The sequence below is a fragment of the Nicotiana tabacum genome, chromosome 5, assembly GCF_000715075.1.
Source record: "Nicotiana tabacum cultivar K326 chromosome 5, ASM71507v2, whole genome shotgun sequence".
NCBI lineage: Eukaryota > Viridiplantae > Streptophyta > Magnoliopsida > Solanales > Solanaceae > Nicotiana > Nicotiana tabacum.
In genome coordinates this window covers 165,534,291-165,553,952 of record NC_134084.1, presented here as the reverse complement: position 1 = coordinate 165,553,952, position 19,662 = coordinate 165,534,291, and the positions used below count along the sequence as shown (strand labels likewise).

The 19,662-nt window shown below is 39.9% G+C and overlaps 1 protein-coding gene across 2 annotated transcripts; it reads left to right on the top strand.

Moving 5' to 3' along the window:
- The first annotated feature begins 795 nt into the window (after positions 1-795).
- LOC107760250 (uncharacterized) lies at positions 796-18,084 on the top strand. Of its 2 annotated transcripts, XM_075254303.1 has the most exons (4): positions 845-1,151; positions 1,239-1,292; positions 1,664-3,884; positions 17,043-18,084. In XM_075254303.1, the coding sequence occupies exons 3-4, from the start codon at positions 1,695-1,697 to the stop codon at positions 17,748-17,750; spliced, it is 2,898 nt and encodes a 965-aa protein (XP_075110404.1). In that variant the 5' UTR covers positions 845-1,151; positions 1,239-1,292; positions 1,664-1,694; the 3' UTR covers positions 17,751-18,084. The 2 variants fall into 2 exon arrangements, with proteins under 2 accessions (XP_075110403.1, XP_075110404.1); XM_075254302.1 differs by having other exon boundaries at positions 796-1,151; positions 1,239-3,884.
- The last annotated feature ends 1,578 nt before the right edge of the window (positions 18,085-19,662 follow it).

The window sequence follows — 19,662 nt, the reverse complement described above, 5'->3', positions numbered from 1 at the left end:
TCCTCAAAGCACCATCAAAGAAGTATAAATACTCCTCTCACAAGGGAGGTAATATTTGGTGAAATCCTTGACAGAGATCAGTCAAAAATAGCAACTTTCTCCAAATGTGCTTAGCAAATTCAGATTGGAGAGAATTTACTTTAAACTATATTTAAAGTATTTTTTTTCCATCTTATTGTAAATAACAACAATGTTTGAAAAGTAACTTGTAAATATTTATTAGTGTGTCAAAGCTTCAGTTTCTACTTATCATAGTTTGATATTTAGCTTCTAGGCTGTTTATATTACATACACTACTGTACCAAATCAAATGCCATAATCTAATAAGACCTTTGTTTTTAAATATACACTAAATTTACAAAAGATTTTATTAGATATTACTTAATAGATTAATAAAACCTGCAAGATCTAAGAGAAAGGAATTTATCATCCTTGGTTCTATTGTTCCAAAAATATATATCAATTACTTTTTGAAAGCCAACAAAGGGATTATATGAAGGTTTTAAACACACTTTCCTCAATTTAAAAGGAGTAAATTTTGGTATAGATTATTTATTTTAAATTTTTAGTGCCATATAGGCAAATACCATGTCTAATATAGTTTTGAAAACTACTCTAATTCGATCAATTAAGTGAAATAAATAAATAAATAGTCGAGCAAACTGGCTTTAGATTGACGTGTAATTATTATTGTTATGGTTGTTAAATAAACAAAAAAATAGCTTTGGTGAATATTTGATCTTAAATACATATTCATGAGCTGGTTCAAATATCTTTTAATTGGTGAAGTGTCACAAAGTAGGCTAAACTATAATATGGTCCTGCCATTGACAAATCAGTAGCCATACTAAATCTAACGAGTGATGACCAAGCACATGAAAAGGTTCATTATTAAACTATTATTATTGAACAAATAAATCAAAATCCCATTTTGGCTGTTGTCTGATTCCTCAATCAAATGCCATTTTTCTTCAAATCTATCGATCAAAAATTACAGAACAGAAAGGGGCCAAATTTACGCCAGTAAATGACCAATACAAAGACCCAATACCTGCACATACCAATCAATAGACTTTAGCTTTAGGTAAAAAAGAAGCAGAGTTGTTGGGTTTTTGTGGACACTATCGAGATTGATCTCTATTTCAACACTGGTATGTATTTTCTCTTTGTTTAGTCTTTCTTGTTATTTGAATATCAAAATCTTTTCTGGGGTTTTAATATTATCCTTTTTTTGCCAGGAAGAATTGGTGGTCATTGAATTTTGCATTTGTGTTTGTATTGATTTATCAAAGGTGGGATTTATATATATTCTTTGTCTTGATCTAAAGAGAATTGAGTAATTGATCCTTACTTTAAAGAAACTAGGTGGGAACAGTGAGAAAAATACATGTTCAGATCCCACTTCTGACAAAGTTAACTCCTTTGTTCATAGAAAAACAAGAGAGATGGGTATTCGATTGTTAGAGATTGGAGTTAAAATGAAGAAAGCTGTAATCTTTCCGATTAAACTGTGTTATAGGACAGTTTGGAATCATCCATTCCTTGTGTGTATCCTGTGTTTCTTGTCATTTTTGTACACATCATTTCCTTTTGTGTTTTCCCTATTGCTGACTGTCTCGCCTGTTCTTGTTTGCACTGCTCTTCTGCTTGGAACTTTGCTAAGTTATGGTCAGCCTAACATAACCCAATTTGAAATGCAAGAAAATACAGCTGATGGTATAGTGCCTCTGAAAACTGGATTGTCACGAGATGTTAGTCGTGTTGAGACTGATAATAGATATACTGATCAAGAGAGGGATGAAGTAGACCAGTCAACTGATAAATCTAGCTTGCTTAGTGAGGTTCATAGAGGTCAAAGATTTGGCGATCGTTCTCCTCTAGTTGATGGAGTTTCTCGGGTGGCAAGGGAGTTTGATGAGCAGACGAATGAAGATAAAATTGGTGATGAGGATCTTATGGAGAATCAGTACTCTCCCACCTCGAAGGCTGATGATGAGAGTGTTGAATTTGATAACGACAAATCAGTTGATTCCTTTGATTCTAGAAGGGTTAACCTTGATTCTCCTCCTGGTTCACCTTGGAAACATAGGGAGGAGGAATACAACGAGGCCTTAGATTCAGGGTCTGATCGAGCAGAGAGCTCTTCTCCGGATGCTTCAATAGCTGATATTATGCCAATGCTTGATGAGTTGCATCCACTTTTAGATGAAGACAATCCTCAACCTGTCAATATTTCGCATGATGTTTCTCATGCTGCTTCAGAGAGTTCCAGCGAGTCCTCTGAGGGTGATAATGAATCTGATGATGGTTCTGAAGACCAGGAAGAACTAGAAGCTGCAGATGATGAGAACGAAGACGAAGAAGAAGCACGAGACAAAGAAGATCCAAAGTCTGCTATTACATGGACGGAGGAGGATGAGAAGAATCTAATGGACTTGGGAAGCTCTGAGCTAGAAAGGAATCAACGATTGGAGAGTCTTATCGCAAGGAGAAGATCAAGGAAGAACATGAGTTTGATAGATGAGAAGAATTTGATAGACTTGGTAAGTGCTGATGTTCCATTAAACATCCCTCCCATTTCAACAGCAAGACAGAACCCTTTTGATCTTCCTAGTGATAACTATGACCTTGGACTGCCTCCTATCCCTGGCTCTGCTCCATCTATTTTATTACCAAGGCGGAACCCATTTGATCTTCCTTATGACCCAAGTGAAGAGAAACCTGATCTTACAGGAGACAATTTCCAACAAGAGTTTATCACATCTCAACCAAAAGAGCCATTTTTTAGGAGGCATGAAAGTTTTAGTGTTGGGCCCTCAATCTTTGGGCTGAACAAGCAAGACAAGAAAGATATACGCTTGAGACCTTATTTTGTTCCTGATATGATGGCTTCTGAAGGAACAAGTTATTCTCCATTTCAAAGGCATCCTAGTGATCTCAGTGATTCTAAGGTAAGTTCTGTTCTTGAAACAGAGTCACAGGGTTCTATTGAAGATCTGGAAGACAAGAACCTCACTGAAGAAGATGCAGAAGACAAGAACCTGAATGAAGAAAATATCTTCAAGGAGCCAGAACTGATATCTAAGATAGAGAATGCTGCTGATGATGTCGGACATGGAAGCCAATCCTCCGAGGAAGTAGAATGTCTGGTCCTAGGTGCATCTGATAAGAGAGATATTGAACTCGATGACACTGATGTTAAACTGCAGAATGTGGAAAATCGTCATAAAGTGGGACCAATAGTGTTCCATGAAGAAACAGCGGCCAGTTCCATGGAACTTGATCCGTCTAAAATTAGTTCAAAGTCAGAAACTTCTGAACAAAAATTTAGTAGTCAGTCAAGCTCCTCGTCATCGTCAGAAGTAAGTGAAAGGGCCTTTGCTGACAAAGAAGTAGTGAGATTAAGTTCAGAGGAAGCAATGAGTCATGTTGAAACCATCTCCGGGCAACATTCACCTAATGGGTCAGATCTGAACATCACAAGCAGTTCAGTGGACGAGAGCTTACATTTGGAACCTATTTATGATGCCAGTCCTCCTTCCATCAAGAAAAATATTTCTTCCTCCTCAATTGCTTCAGATTCGCTTCCAGAATCTGAAATGGAGCTGCCCCCTGAATTGGTTAAAAGGACTGTTTCTTTTATTGAGAGGGAACCTATGGAAAATAATCAAGACATTGAGAAGTCCATTCCAACTAATGAACAGATTCTTTCATCAGTAGATTCCAAAGAATTGCGTCCGAGAGAGGCGGTAATGGACAGAGATGATCTTGATATTGCAAAGCCGGAGATATCAAAACGTGATGAAGTCCTTGGCAGTGCAAGTGCTCCTCCAGTACATGTACGAGATAGTCAGGCATCTATTGACTCGAAGTCATCCAAAAAAGTAAGTAGTATTATTCACTATTCAGTACTATAAATTACAAAAGCTTGAGGGATCAGCCCTTTTACAGACAAAGAGAGTTATGGTGCACATTCTTTAATCTATTTGGACTAAATTGGGTGATACCTAGATCTTAGATTTTATCATATTTTATTACATCTTTTTTAACTTTTCTCTTAAATTCTTCTTTATTTGAGATAATTGATCTTAATTACTTAATGAATTTGAAGTGATGTAACATAGGCCAAATGAGTTGTTGGAAATACATCATTTCCAAGTTAACCAAACATCTGTTTTAGATGATACACCATGTATTTTAATATATTGAACCAAACATCTGAATACAATTAACACTTACAAATTTAGTACATAATCTGGTAACTATGATACATTGTATTACAATCCACATATAGCAATCCGTGTATAAACTTGTCCTTAAGCAAACGTCCCCTTAAGTAAACTTATACATATTTTCCATCTTAGGAATATATGCACCCTTGAATGTCAAAGATATATTTTCACCACTGTTATAACCTTGTATTAACAGTGTGAGATGCTTTTGTTAAACTGTTTTGAGTGTGAATGTCTAAGGTCAACTGATAACTCAGTGATAGGACTGAAGATAATTTCCCCTCCTCCAACCCTATTTTGTCTAGTCTATATATCAGTTGACAATACGAAATGAGTGGCAAATGCTTTTGATGTATTCTGGCTTTAGTTTCTGAAAACTGAAATAGTGATGTCACAATCTAGTTTTTACATGGTAGGATCTATCATCTCATCAAATGAGCCAGAATCATAAGAATAGTGCTAACTTACATGGTTAATTGGATTCCCTTTGGTTGTAGAAAATTTAGTGCAACCCCCCACCCCACCCCACCCCGTGTATCTTTTTAACTTCTTTTGTAGTGCATTCAATTATAGAATTGTAATTAACAAGGTATGAAAGAATCAAATTGGTATATTATTCCAACTAAGGAAAGAAATAAAAGAGATTCCTACAAATCTGCTATCTATATATGGGTTATGGACACTACTAAGAAACAATTTATGTTCATTGTGTAAAGTGTCAAGGTTCATTCTGTAACATTCCCCCTCAAGCTGGAGCATATATATTGATCATGTCCAGCTTGTTACAAAGGTAATCAACTCGAGTGCCATTCAGTGCTTTAGTGAACAAATCAGCTAGCTGCTCTCCTGTCTTCACGTAGCCAGTAGAAATCAAGTTCTCCTGAATCTTCTCACGAATAAAATGACAATCAACTTCAATATGTTTAGTTCTTTCATGATACACTGGATTTGAGGCAATATGGAGTGCAACTTGATTATCACACCAGAGTTTTGATGGAGTAGGATGCTTCAACCCAATTTCAGTTAAAAGGTGATGTATCCACATTATCTCACATGTTGATTGTGCCATAGCTCTATACTCGGATTTTGTACTGGGCCTAGATACAACGTTTTGTTTCTTACTTCTCCATGATACCGAGTTTCCACCAACAAATACACAGTAACCAGTAGTAGATCTTCTATCATTCTTGGATCTTGCCCAATCTGCATCTGCAAAACAATCAATGCGAGAATGACCGTGATTGCTGTATAATATGCCAAGTCCAGGAGCTCCTTTTAAGTAACATAGGATCTGCTCCAAAGCCTCCCAATGTTTAACTGTGGGAGCGGACATGAACTGGTTAACCATACTAGCTGCAAAAGCAATATCTGGACGAGTCACAGTGAGATTGTTTAATCTCCCAACTAACCTCCTGTATCTATCTGGATCATTAAATGGATCGCCATCATCTTTTATAAGATGCAAATTAGGAACCATTGGAGTACTGCACGGCTTGGCAGCCAGCTTACCAGTTTCTGCTAGTAAGTCAAGAATATATTTTCTCTGAGATAGAAAAATTCCCTTCTTGCTTCTAGTTATTTCTACTCCCAAGAAGTATTTCAGTTGTCCCAAGTCTTTTGTATGAAACTTAGTATGCAAGAAAGACTTGAGAGAAGAGATTCCTACATAATCACTGCCTGTGATAACAATGTCATCCACATATACAACAAGGAGAATAGATCCAACTGTTGATTGCTTGTAGAAGACAAAATGATCACATTTGCTCTTTTTCAGCTCAAATTCTTGAACTGCTTCACTAAATTTACCAAACCAAGCCCAGGGACTCTGCTTCAAGCCATATAAGGATTTCTTCAAATGGCAGACTTTGCTATACTCCCCCTGAGCAACAAAACCAGGTGGTTGCTCCATATATACCTCTTCATGGAGATCACCATGAAGAAAAACATTCTTAATATCCAATTGATGCAAAAGCCAATTCTCAGAAGCAGCTAGAGAAATGAACAAGCGGACATAAGTAAGTTTGGCAATCGGAGAGAAGGTGTCTGAATAATCCACCCCATAAGTTTGAGCATACCCCTTAGCCACAAGTCTGGCCTTAAGTCTCGCCACAGAGCCATCAGGATTAACTTTAACCGTGAAGACCTACTTGCATCCCACTGCTTTCTTTCCACTGGGTAAATCCGCTAAATCCCAAGTGTGGTTTTTCTCTAAGGCATGTATTTCCTCAAGCATTGCTTCAGACCAACTAGGATGATTCAAAGCCTCCTTCACTGTTTTGGGTATAGAAACAGCGTCTAGAGACACAATCAAAGATCTAGATGCAGGAGACAAGTGGTTGTAGGAAACAAAATTAGCAATAGAATATGTGGATTTGCAAGTATGTATACCTTTGCGAAGAGCAATTGGAAGGTCAAGGTTTTCTAGAGGGTCATGTGGAGGCAAATCTGATGATAAAGGAACTAATGATGAAGGAACTGGTGCAGAACATGTATCATTCGTCTGTTGCCTCGGCGAGTAAACTTGAGCAATTGGCGGTCTTGCTAACATAGTTGGAGCAGGTGCTGAAGGCAGAATAGTGGATTGGTGCTCGATAGAACTAGGAGATGGAGGAACATCATCTCGTTGTTCTGTCAAAGTACGAGTAACCTGATATACTAGCCACTCATCTTCCTTCCCCTGACTTGTAGAAATGGGAGGTGCATAGAAGAATGGTGTAGTATCTGAAAATACCACATCAGTTGACACCAAGTATTTGCCAAGTTCAGTAGAATAACACCGATACCCTTTCTGAAGGCGAGAATAGCCAAGGAAAACACACTTCAATGCCTTAGGATCCAACTTGGTAACAGATGGTCGAACATCTCGAACATAATATGTGCTTCCAAATATCTTAGGTTCCACCGGAAATTATGCCTTGTTTGGAAAAAGGACAGTGTAAGGTACATTACCACCAAGCACAGTAGACGGCATGCGATTAATCAGAAAGCAAGCCGTAGAGACCGCATCAGCCCAGAACTGTTTAGGAACCTTCATTTGGAACAAAAGTCCCGAGCTGTCTCAAGTAGATGCCTAGTCTTCCTCTTAGCAAATCCATTTTGAGAGTGTGTATCAACACATGAAGACTGATGTAGTATACCATGGTGTCTTATGTATGACTGAAATAACTCTGACATGTATTCTTTAGCATTATCACTCCTTAGAATACACACCGAAGCGTTAAATTGAGTTTTGACTTCAGCATAGAAGGTAGAAAAGTGAGTAAACACTTCAGAGCGGCTCTTCATAAAGTAAATCCAAGTCATTCGAGAAAAATCTACTACAAAGGTGACAAAATACTTATGCCCAGTTTTGGAAACAACGGGACATGGTCCCCAAACAACAAAATGAACTAACTCAAAAGCTGACTCAACTCGTTTATTAACCCTTGGATTTAACGATATGCGATGGTGTTTTGCAAATCGACATGACTCACAATCCAATGAAGAAATATTCTAAAACTAAGGACAAAGCTTCCTCAACAAAGGCAAAGAGGGGTGTTCCAATCGACAATGTGCTTCAAAGGGAGACACAACACTAGAGCATGCAATAGACCGTGGCTCCCATTCATCAAGGATGTAGAGATCACCAGATAAATATCCTTTACCAATAACCTGTTTTGTTGTAAGATCTAGAAACAAACAATGATCGGGAAAGAATGCAACACAACAATTAAGGTCTTTGGTGATTTTACTAACAGAAATCAAGTTAAAGGCCAAGTTTGGTAGACTTAATACAGATGACAGGGTAATAGATGAAGTTGGTTTAACAGTCCCAGATCCAACACTGCTACAAGTTGATCCATCAGCTACAGTAACTGGAGAGGGTGCTTTATGTGAGCAAAATGTGATGACCCGCCATGTCATCATGCCACATAGGCGTCATTTGGCATATATTAATGCCATGTGGAAGCTTACATGAGAAGAAGGCTAGCATTTGTGAGAAGATTCTAGAGAGGTATGGACATTTCCTTAGGAAGAACCTAGATCCTTATGGATTTGCTAGGAAAGTCCTTGGAATCTTCTAAGCTTGTAGAGAATTCTAGAAAAAGCCCTTATCTTGTAAATATCAAGGACTTGTGTAATAATTAATATTTACACACTAGCCCCTAGGAGACTAGTATATAAAGGAGGCCATTCATTTGTAATTCATCAAGCAAACAATTCAAGTTCTCTCTAATACAAAGCTTCCTTTAACAATTCTCTTGTGTTCTTTCTTCCATTCTCTTAGCGATCTTGAGTGTAGTAAGGCTGACTTGACATAGCAAGAACGTGAGCAAGTTGTGCAAGATCGTGAACGAGTTGTCAAGTGTCGCACGTGTACTTAGTTAACAACTAAGGACGTGACAACGTGGTATCAGAGCAAAGATTTCAACTAAGGGAATGGCGAACGACGGAGAAACTAACGCTGCCAACACCCAAGCGAACGTCATCTAGGATGCTGTTGGCAAGAGTGGCCGTAGCAAAAAGAGGAATGCCACCAACAAGAGCTAGGAAGTGCCACCTGAGGTTGTGTCAAACGAAGGGCTTACATCCCAAGAACCATCTGCCACTGAGGCGAGCGAGGATGAAGTGGAGGTCCTTCCAGAGGACGTCTCGCTCGGTAAAGAGTGGGTGATGAAGATGAACGCGGGGATGGATGCCGTGGAGATATTTGGCCAACGCTTGGGGAAGGTGGAAGGCACCCTTAATGTTCTTGAGGGGCACACTCTTGAAGAGATTGAGAGTATCCGAAATGACTTGGAGGGACGTACACAGACTGAGATGGAACTAAGGCAAACCATCACTGCCTTAGAGTGCAGACTCATGGAGGCTTTGAGTACTATCGATGCTATGAAGGCAAGGATAGAGTCACTCGAAGAGCATGTCAATACTGGCGTGACCGAGGTAGCCAACAGTGTTGTGGTGACGACGGAGGCCAAGATCGAGGCTCCTAAACCCCCGGTGTTCAAAGGTGTTCGTGATGCACAAGAAGTGGAAAACTTCCTTTGGCACTTGGAGAACTACTTCAGGCACGGCAAAGTGAGGGACGACGAGGCCAAGATCAACACTGCGGTATTGTACCTCTCAGAGACTGCCATGCTATGGTGGAGAAGGAAGATGACCGACGTGGATAAAGGTCTATGTACTATTAGCACATGGGATCAGTTCAAAGCGGAGTTCAAGCGACAGTTCTTTCCAAACAATGTCTTGTACGAGGCAAGGCACACACTTAGGGAATTGAAGCAAACAGGGAGCATACGTAACAATGTCAAGGAGTTCACTACCCTTATGCTTCAAATCCCCAACCTGACCAATGATGACTTGTTGTTCCACTTCATGGACGGGTTGCAAAATTGGGCTAAGCAGGAGTTGCAACGCCGACAAGTCACTGATATAGACCAAGCCATAGTGGAGGCCGAATCATTAATGGATTTCAGGCATGACAAGCACGACAAAGGCAATGTCAAGGAGTCAAAGGTTAACAATGCCAAAGGTGGGGGAGACCGTGGCAAAGTCAAGTAGATACAACAACTATAATCCAAGACTCAAGATTTCAAAAAGTCGAGTGGTCGTCAGGACTAAGCCGAGAAGAAGGCGCAGGTCGAGAAGAAGGGATGCTATATATGTGGAAGGCCACATGGCTTCAGGAATTGTCCTGACCTCAAGAGCCTCAGTGCCATGGTACGTGAGCGAAAGGAGCAGCCACAAGGAGAGAGTCCAGGAACCGCACAGTTGGGTATGATCGGATTATGTGGTGCTGTCACGAAGCAAGCTATCCAACCTACCGAGAATGGCAATCAGTATGTGGATCTCACCATCAACAACAAGCCCGCTCGTGCAATGGTGGATACTGGAGCAACTCATAATTTCGTGACTGAGGCTGCCGCAAAGAGACTAGAATTGAAGCTTGCTCCAACCAACTCTCGCGTCAAGACCGTGAATGCCGAGATACAGAATGCTCGTGGGGTAGCTAATGGAGTTGGTGTCAAATTGGGAACTTGGAAAGGTATGACAAACTTTACTGTAACCGCTATGGATATCTTTGACATCATACTGGGGCAAGAGTTCTTTAGACATTGTCATACTTTAATTGACCCCTGACTTCAACGTCTCTTGGTTATGGAGCGAGAAGGAGCTTGCATGGTACCTACAGTGACTATGCCACACGGACAGATCCAAGCACAACAGCTATGCAGGTTGTCAAGGGGATCAAGAAGGGGGAGCCGACGTTCGTGGCAACCATTGCAAGTCTAGAGGAAGACAAAAATTTTCAAGAGACAGTGCCGCCTTTCATAAAGAAGTTGCTTAAGGAAAACAAAGATGTCATGCCCGAGGAGTTGCCTAAGCACTTGCCGCCCAGGCAAGAGGAGGATCACAAGATTGAGTTGGAGCCAGGGGCTAAGCCACCCGCATTTGCCCCATATCGTATGGCACCTCCCGAGCTAGAGGAGCTCAGGAAACAATTGAAGGAGCTGCTAGATGCTGGTCACATTCGCCCATCAAAGGCACCTTTTGGCGCATCAGTTTTATTCCAGAAGAAGAAGGATGGATCGTTGCGTTTGTGCATAGACTACCGAGCACTTAATAAGGTCACCGTGAAGAATAAGTACCCAATCCCGCTCATTGCTGACTTGTTTGATAGACTTGGGCAAGCCAAGTACTTTACCAAGGTGGATCTTCGAAAGGGCTACTACCAGGTTCGCATTGCGGAAGGGGATGAGCCAAAGACAGCATGTGTGATGAGATATGGAGCCTTTGAGTGGTTGGTGATGCCCTTCGGCTTAACCAATGCACCGGCCACATTTTGCACCCTTATGAACAAGATTTTTCATCCCTACCTTGATCAGTTCGTGGTTGTCTACCTAGAATGACATAGTCATCTACAGCAACACCTTGGAGGAACACATGGAGCACTTAAGGAAGGTTTTCCAAGTCATGCAGGAGAACGAGCTATACATCAAGAGAGAGAAGTGCGAGCTTGCACAATCAAAGGAGCACTTCTTGGGCCATGTCATTAGCAATGGCGAGCTACGCATGGACGAGGCTAAGGTACGTGCTATCCAGGAGTGGGAGGCACCCATAAAGGTAATTGAGTTGAGATCCTTCCTTGGCCTTGTTAACTACTATCGTCGGTTCATCAGTGGATACTCAGCAAAGGCCGCACAATTGACTGAGTTGTGGAGCCAAGACTTTTGAGGTGCACACAGATGCCTCAGACTTTGCCATTGGGGGTGTCCTGATGCAGGATAAGCATCCCATAGCATTTGAGACCCGCAAGTTAAATGAGACGGAGCGGCGTTACACGGTACAAGAGAAGGAAATGACTGCCATTGTGCATTGCCTTCGTACATGGAGACATTATCTGTTCGGGTCGAGGTTCGTGGTCAAGACTGATAATGTGGCTACTAGCTACTTTCAGACATAGAAGAAGCTCACACCAAAGCAGGCTAAGTGGCAGGATTTCTTGGCCGAGTTTGATTATGCGCTGGTGTATAAGCCGGGAAAAGGTAACGTTGTAGCCGATGCCTTGAGCCGGAAAGCCGAGCTTGCTGCAATCACTTCAGCGAGATGGGATATTCGAGAGGCTATAAAAGAAGGCATGCAACATGATCCAGCAGCCAAACAACTTATCGAGTTAGCCAACCAGGGCAAGACGAGACATTTTTGGGTAGAAGACGTCATATTGCTTACCACGGGTCGGCGGGTCTACGTGCCTAAGTTTGGAGACATTAGACAGCGGATCATAAGGGAGAGTCATGATACAATGTGGGCTGGTCATCCAGACCAACGTCGCACCAGGGCCTTGGTTGAGTCAGTCTACTATTGGCAACGAATGCGAGATGATATAGAATGTTATGTGCAGACTTGTCTTGTATGTCAACAGGATAAGGTTGAGCAACAACAACCCAGAGGATTTTTGGAGCCACTACTAGTTGCAGAGCGTCCATGGGAGAGCGTGACTATGGACTTTATCACTTGCCTACCAAGGTCCGACGGTTATGGTACTATTATGGTGGTCGTGGATAGATTTTCCAAATATGTCACCTTCATGCCCGCCTCACCAGGTTGCACAGCCAAGGAAGCCGCCAAGCTATTCTTTAAGAACGTGGTGAAGTATTGGGGCTTACCAAGGCATATAATCAGTGATCGAGACCCCCGCTTTACTGGAAACTTTTGGAGAGAGTTGTTTGACATACTTGGTACGAAGCTGCACTTTTCTACTAGTTTCCACCCATAGACGGATGGACAAACGGAACGAGTCAATGCCTTACTAGAATGCTACTTGAGGCATTATGTAAGCGCGCATGAGAAAGATTGGGCAAGGCTCATAGACATCGCCCAATTCTCTTATAACTTGCAACGGAGTGAGTCCACGAGACGAACACCATTTGAGCTAGCCACAGGCCAACAACCACAAACTCCACATTCCTTACCAGCCGCGTTCGAGGGAAAGAGTTTGGGGGCTTATCATATGGCCAAAGGATGGGAGGAACAGCTCGACACTGCTAAGTCCTACTTGGATAAGGCAGCTAAGAAGATGAAGAAGTTTGCGGACCGTAAGTGGCGTCCCACATACTATAGAGTTGGGGACATAGTCATGGTGAAGTTTAACCCAAGACAATTCAAGGCACTACGGGGCATGCATTAGAATCTGATTCGCAAGTATGAGGGGCCATTAAAGATCGTCGCCAAGGTAGGCAAGATCTCATACAAGCTTGACATGCCATCGTATCTTAAGATCTACCCTGTCTTCCATGCCAGCATGCTTAAGCCATATCATGAAGATAAGGATGATCCGAGTAGGGGCCAATCGAGTCGGGCGCCAATGACTATCACCGCCTCGCATGATCGGGAGATTGAGGCTATCATAGATTACCAGGCTAGGCGAAAACAAGGGCAAAAAGCCACCGCTATGTTCCTCGTCAATTGGAAAGGGCAATCACCGGAGGAGGCCACGTGGGAACGATATGAAAACTTGTGGCAATTCAAAGATAAGATTCGAGAGTTTATGCAGCAGCATTGCGCCGCGGTCGTCGTAATATTGGGTGGGGGAGAGTGTGATGACCCACCATGTCATCATGCCACATAGGCGCCATTTGGCATATATTAATGCCATGTGGAAGCTTACATGAGAAGAAGGCTAGCATTTGTGAGAAGATTCTAGAGAGGTATGGACATTTCCTTAGGAAGAACCTAGATCCTTATGGATTTGCTAGGAAAGTCCTTGGAATCTTCTAAGCTTGTAGAGAATTCTAGAAAAAGCCCTTATCTTGTAAATATCAAGGACTTGTGTAATAATTAATATTTACACACTAGCCCCTAGGAGACTAGTATATAAAGGGGGTCATTCATTTGTAATTCATCAAGCAAACAATTCAAGTTCTCTCTAATACAAAGCTTCCTTTAACAATTCTCTTGTGTTCTTTCTTCCATTCTCTTAGCGATCTTGAGTGTAGTAAGGCTGACTTGACATAGCAAGAACGTGAGCAAGTTGTGCAAGATCGTGAGCGAGTTGTCAAGTGTCGCACGTGTACTTAGTTAACAACTAAGGACGTGACAGAAAGTTAGAAAAAATATTTGGATTACCTGTCATGTGATTTGTGGCACCTGAATCGATCACCCATTTATTGGAAGAGGTGATAAGACATGTTTTATCTGACCCAACAAAGACAGTAATTGAAGAAGATTCCTTAACTGATTTATGATTTTGAAGGAACTTTAGAAACTCATCCGAAACCAAGATTGTTGGACTAGGAGTTGTTGCATTGTTATTCTTTACCATCATGTTTTCCTTTGAATAACAAGCCGATTAAATTAACTGAGGTCCCCAAAGCTAAAAGATACCAAAACAGATCTTTGGTAAACACGAAGTCAACAATCTATTTAACAGAACTCCACTCCAATAATTCACTCAACCAAATCAGAGAACCAAACAAATATGTCCCCAAATCAAATAAAATCAGAGACCAACAAAGTTTCTGATAAGGGAAGACCCAACAGATAATATCAAGTCTCAAATTGTAACAAAGCATCTTACAAGGAAGACCCAACAAATGCCAATTCACAAAACAAGCAATCAGATGCAAGAATATTGTTTCACGACTACTTCAGTATCCCAAAAACAAACCAAACAGTAGAAGAACTCAAACCTGACCAAAATTGATGTAATACAACCTTGTCCGAGTCTCTTCTTCACGAAAATAAGGTTCTGTTATCAGAGGATAACCAACAATCGATCGAAAATATCAAGCTGATCTCGGAGAACAAAGCTGGACAGAGAATGGACCACACACGCACCTTACGTGTCAACCGGAAAGTTTTGGTCAACTCCGGCGAGACAAACTCAATTCCGGCGAAGCCACAAATGTGGCTCTGATACCATGTAATTAACAAGGTATGGAAGAATCAAATTGGTATATTATTCCATGTAGTGATAAATATATATACATGTACATCAGGTGCTAACTAAGGAAAGAAATAAAAGAGATTCCTACAAATCTGCTATCTATATATGGGTTATGGACACTGCTAAGAAACAGTCTATGTTCCTTGTGTAAAGTGTCTAGGTTCATTCTGTAACAAGAATAATGAAAAATTATCAGTTAGTCTCAAGCTTAACTTCATTTTCTCTCTGTCACCTCATAATCAAATTATGAGCGCGAGGTGAAATGTATCTCCATATTTGCATGTTCAAAATGGTTTATGTAGAAGAAATTACATTTGAAGTTATGTATTGGATTTGTAGGGTAAATACATAAACCGATCAAAGAAGATATCATAGAATACTCTATTGTTGGACTCTTCCATTTGTTTCCATTTCTTGGCCTTGGACATGAAGTTTTCTCCTCTGTTAGTCTATGAAAAGTTTTCATGTTACTTCAATAGTTAACATCTTGGAAATAGGTAGTGTCCTGCTTATCCAAATGGTAAATGGCTTAAAGTTTGATCATTTACTTGGAAAGATATTATTCTTGCAATCTTTTCAGTTTTTTCTTTTTGAATGGAAAATTTTGGTTCAAAACTATCAAAATGAGGTCAATTATAGAACTTTCAGTTCATCGCTATGAGTATTAGGACAAAGAATGAACTCTACTGGAGGCGAAAGACATGTCTTAGTGACGTTTTCCTAAAACGAGATGTGCATTTCTTAGTCTTGCAAGAAGTTTTGGATCTTATATTAAGTGAAGAAGTTAAGATATGCTGTTCTCATTCGAGCAATCTTTAGGTGTGTCAAACATGCTGAAAGGACATGCTTCAGTATGTAGATGTTGTGCTAAACTTGGTTCCAATGACCAATATATTTGTACTGCGAAGGCATGTGTATTTATTGGCATATATTTGTACTTATAAAATGTCTTCACGTTGATTTGGATCATATGATTTGTAATAGTGAAATTTTAGCTGGATCTTAAACACGAAAGCTGGACTACTACTTTGGGTATCCTGCTATTAACTTTAGAATTTGATAAATAAAATTTTGGATGTGACAGAAATTAATTATGATAAAACATATTTCTGCACAAAGCCCTAACCTCTAGATATAAACTACTAAACTTAAGAATCTGGAAAACAAAATGAGGAATTTGCAGAAGGTAGATAAGGAGCACTAGTTAATTGTTAAAAAGTAAACTTATTATTAGAGGAAACTATCAAGAGAATTATCGTTATCACAGGAGATCAAAACCTTCCACGCCCCACGCTGGATTTACAGGTTGTACTTTTCCCGTTAGTCCATAAGGGTCGGACACCCATATTCCGGGACCATACAAGCCTGTTACATGAAATGCACCAAAACCAAAACAAGCCACCCCTGAGAGAAATAAATGAATTCCAAAGATTTTTGGCAAATCCAAAGAGGGTTTTCCTGTACGTTCATCACAAAATATTTCTAGATCCCAATACACCCAATGCCAGATAGCTGCCAAAAAGCATAAGCCAGAAAACACAATATGTGCTCCAGCTACACCTTCGTAACTCCAAATACCCGGATTCGTTACAGTCCCCCTGTGATACTCCAACCGCCCCATGAATTGGTTATTCCTAAACGAGTCATGAAGGGTATAACGAACATACCCTGTCTCCACATTGGATCAAGAACAGGATCAGAAGGATCAAAAACCGCTAATTCATACAGAGCCATCGAACCGGCCCAACCAGCAACCAGAGCTGTATGCATTATATGAACAGAAAGCAACCGACCGGGATCATTCAATACAACGGTATGAACACGATACCAAGGCAAACCCATGGAAATACCCCTTATATCAAAGATAAATAGACACTACGTAACTTTATTGCATTGGAAAAGACTATAATATGACTATCCTATGGACCACTCTTGTTCAGTCGATTATTTCCGAACAAGGGTGTTCTATTCTATTGGTACTTATCGAGTATAGAATAAATCTGCTTGAACGTCGGGTATTTGAGATTGTTGTACCAAAGGAGGACCAAGAGCACACAAGTATTTTCTCTGCCTAGTGATTTGACAAAAAAGATCTGCCTATCATTCACCATAAGTCCATAAAGAGCTGAAGTACTGATGGCTACCTTTGTCTTTGCCATATGATATGCACTGTTGATGTCATGCATCTTACCAAAATAACTGGTCTTTTTTTATTTTTTTTATTCTTTCACCATTGGGGAATGGAGAAAAAACATTGCAAACTACTGTCCACTTAATGTGATTATGGAATTAATGCATGTTACTGCCATTCTTCTTCCTCTTGTTCTTGTTTGAATGCTCCTAGTTTCCACATGTAGTCAAGTGAATTTATTTTTGATATACAGGAGACACCTGTTTCCCCAGTTGAGTCAATTGAGAAAGCAGGCACCACGGAAAGCTTGAATGTGTCAAAAATCCAAGAAGTTCCTCATATTATCAGCTCTCCCAGGGATCCCGAGTCTGTTCTTAAGCCACCTAATACGAAGGTGGCAAATGAAGAATCAGAGAGTTCAAAAAATGGACCAGTGCCTAAAGTGTCAAGTTTGAAAGACGACCATGAGATGGGATTACCAACTGTTGAACCAAGACCAACTGAAGATGTTGATTTGATTCATAAGCATCTCCCTGAAGAGGATGCTAAAAGACCCCTTGCAAGAGACTCCAAAGGCAAGGGAGCTTCTTCACATTCACAAAGTGTGGGGACAGACTCAGCTACGAAACAAGTCGTGAAAAACCATACAGATAAACCAAACACGAGCCTTCAACGAGAATCAGAAACTGAACCAAGTGAAGCCAGCTCATCCAAGAATTCTGAATCAAGTCCTAAAGAATTTGTTGTATCTGAAATAAGTGAAGCTGATGTTGGAAAAGTAGATCATAAAGTTTCAAAACAAGACGATAAGGCAACAACCACTGGAAAGTCAGATCATGTAGTTAAGTTGCCTCAAGAGACAGGTCTGGTTAAAGGTGATGTTAAAGGCAAGAAAGAGAACCCCACAAGTGAGGCTCAAGTTCAAGTTCAAGCGACTCTGAAAGAGAATGAGGATAGCTAGTATATTAGGAGAGAGAGACAGAGGAATCCTTTGGGTATTTTCTTTGAAACTTCTTTTTATTTGTTAGTAAATGAATGATTAGATGTTCAAGTTGGTGTTTAGGTTAGGACTATTCTTTTTTGGTTGTGCATTGGTGATGAACTGCTTCTCCTTCAAGAATAAGTTTCCAATTGATTTCTTGAAGTATTTTTCTTAGCAGTTCTGGAGATTATATATAATTAGTGGGAGAAAAAGGGGTTATTCCTTGTTATAGATAAACAATGTCTTTTTTGGCATGTAAAAGTTATTTTTAAGTGTTTCTGTGGAAAATAATAGTGAGACCAAGTTCCATTCTTTCCTCTTTTGTTCCACCCTCCCCCCTTCCCCTCTTCTTTTCCTCTCTTTTAAGCCTTGTTTTAGGTATGAATGCATGTTAAATTTACAGTCAAGCCATTGGCATTGCCTCCACAAGAAGCACCTATAGTGCCAATGACTGTGACCGTCACCAAATAGTTTTTGGCACCAAAATCGCCATCACCATTGCTTCCACTTACTATAACTATTGCCGCCCCCACCAAAACCAACGGCTGCATAATTGCCCCCACCATAGTTAAAAAAAAATAGAAATTTTCATAAAGCACTATCTTTTAATAGTAATTAACCATCTATAGATACCATTTGCTATATTACGGATTATAGATATCTTTTCTGTGGTTATAAGATGTATTTAAGTTATTGTATTCATGAATACAGTAGCAAAAATAGGCGTGAATCAGGGAAGTCCAGCTAATCAGTTGTCGTATTCGAGTGTATTCGACTGTATTCATGGAGTGAAACGTGGGATTACAGCTGGACAAATTATTGTATTCGACTGTATTCACGGTGTAAAATAGGGGATTACACTGTTTTTAAAACGGAAAGTGAATCAATTAACATAATAAACTCCTAATATAACTCAACAAACTCAATTATAACACACAAATTTTTTATTTTCAATTATAAAAAAGATTCTCAATTGAAAAATACACAAAAAACATAACAATCTTCAGAGAAATTATATAATACATTTGAATACATAAATTATATTAATTAAAAAAAACATATGAATACATTCATGGCATATAGCGAGACAGTGAATACATTGAAATACATAGAATACAACGGGATATATTGAAATACAATAAAAAAAGACAGTGAATACAATGAAATACATGGAATACAACGAAATACGTTGAATTACAATGAAAAAAAGACAATGAATACAATGAAATACATGAAAATACAGTGTGATACGTTGAAAATACTTTGAAATATATTAACAGAAAAACAAGTTGCTCAGCCCCAAAATCCGTCGTCTTTGTTCAAGAACAAACCCTAATTTTCGACGAATCCGCCGTCGAGCAAAAACCCTGAATCTCACTATTCCCACGCATCTTGTACATTGTTTTTGACACATCAGTACCATAGCTTTTTTACCACTCCTCGCAACTCCCAAGTACGAAGCCATGATCAAACTCACCACCCAAAACACCCAACTGGACTTCATCAACATCGCCGCCGTCAATAGCCAATTGAGAGGTGGACCAAGAGGCCGTGGTGAACTGATAAAACGACTCGGCCCAAGAATTGGCTTTTTCAGCCACGTCGAGTCGAACCAGAAAAGAAATCTCTGCTATAACCACTAGGGCAACGAACAGAGGCAACAATCGTGATTTTGTGGGAGAAGAGAGTAAAGTGTATGCAAAAAGAGAGAGAGAGAATGTGGTTTAAAATTTACGATGATTATATGAGAGAAAATCTGAAAAGGGAGAGAGAAAAATATTAATTAGCGTATATGGTGCCTTAAGTGTAAGATATAACTATAATTAGATATTTTGCTATAAAGGGTAAAAGGTAACTATGTAATATAATTTTTAAAATGGTATTTATTTAA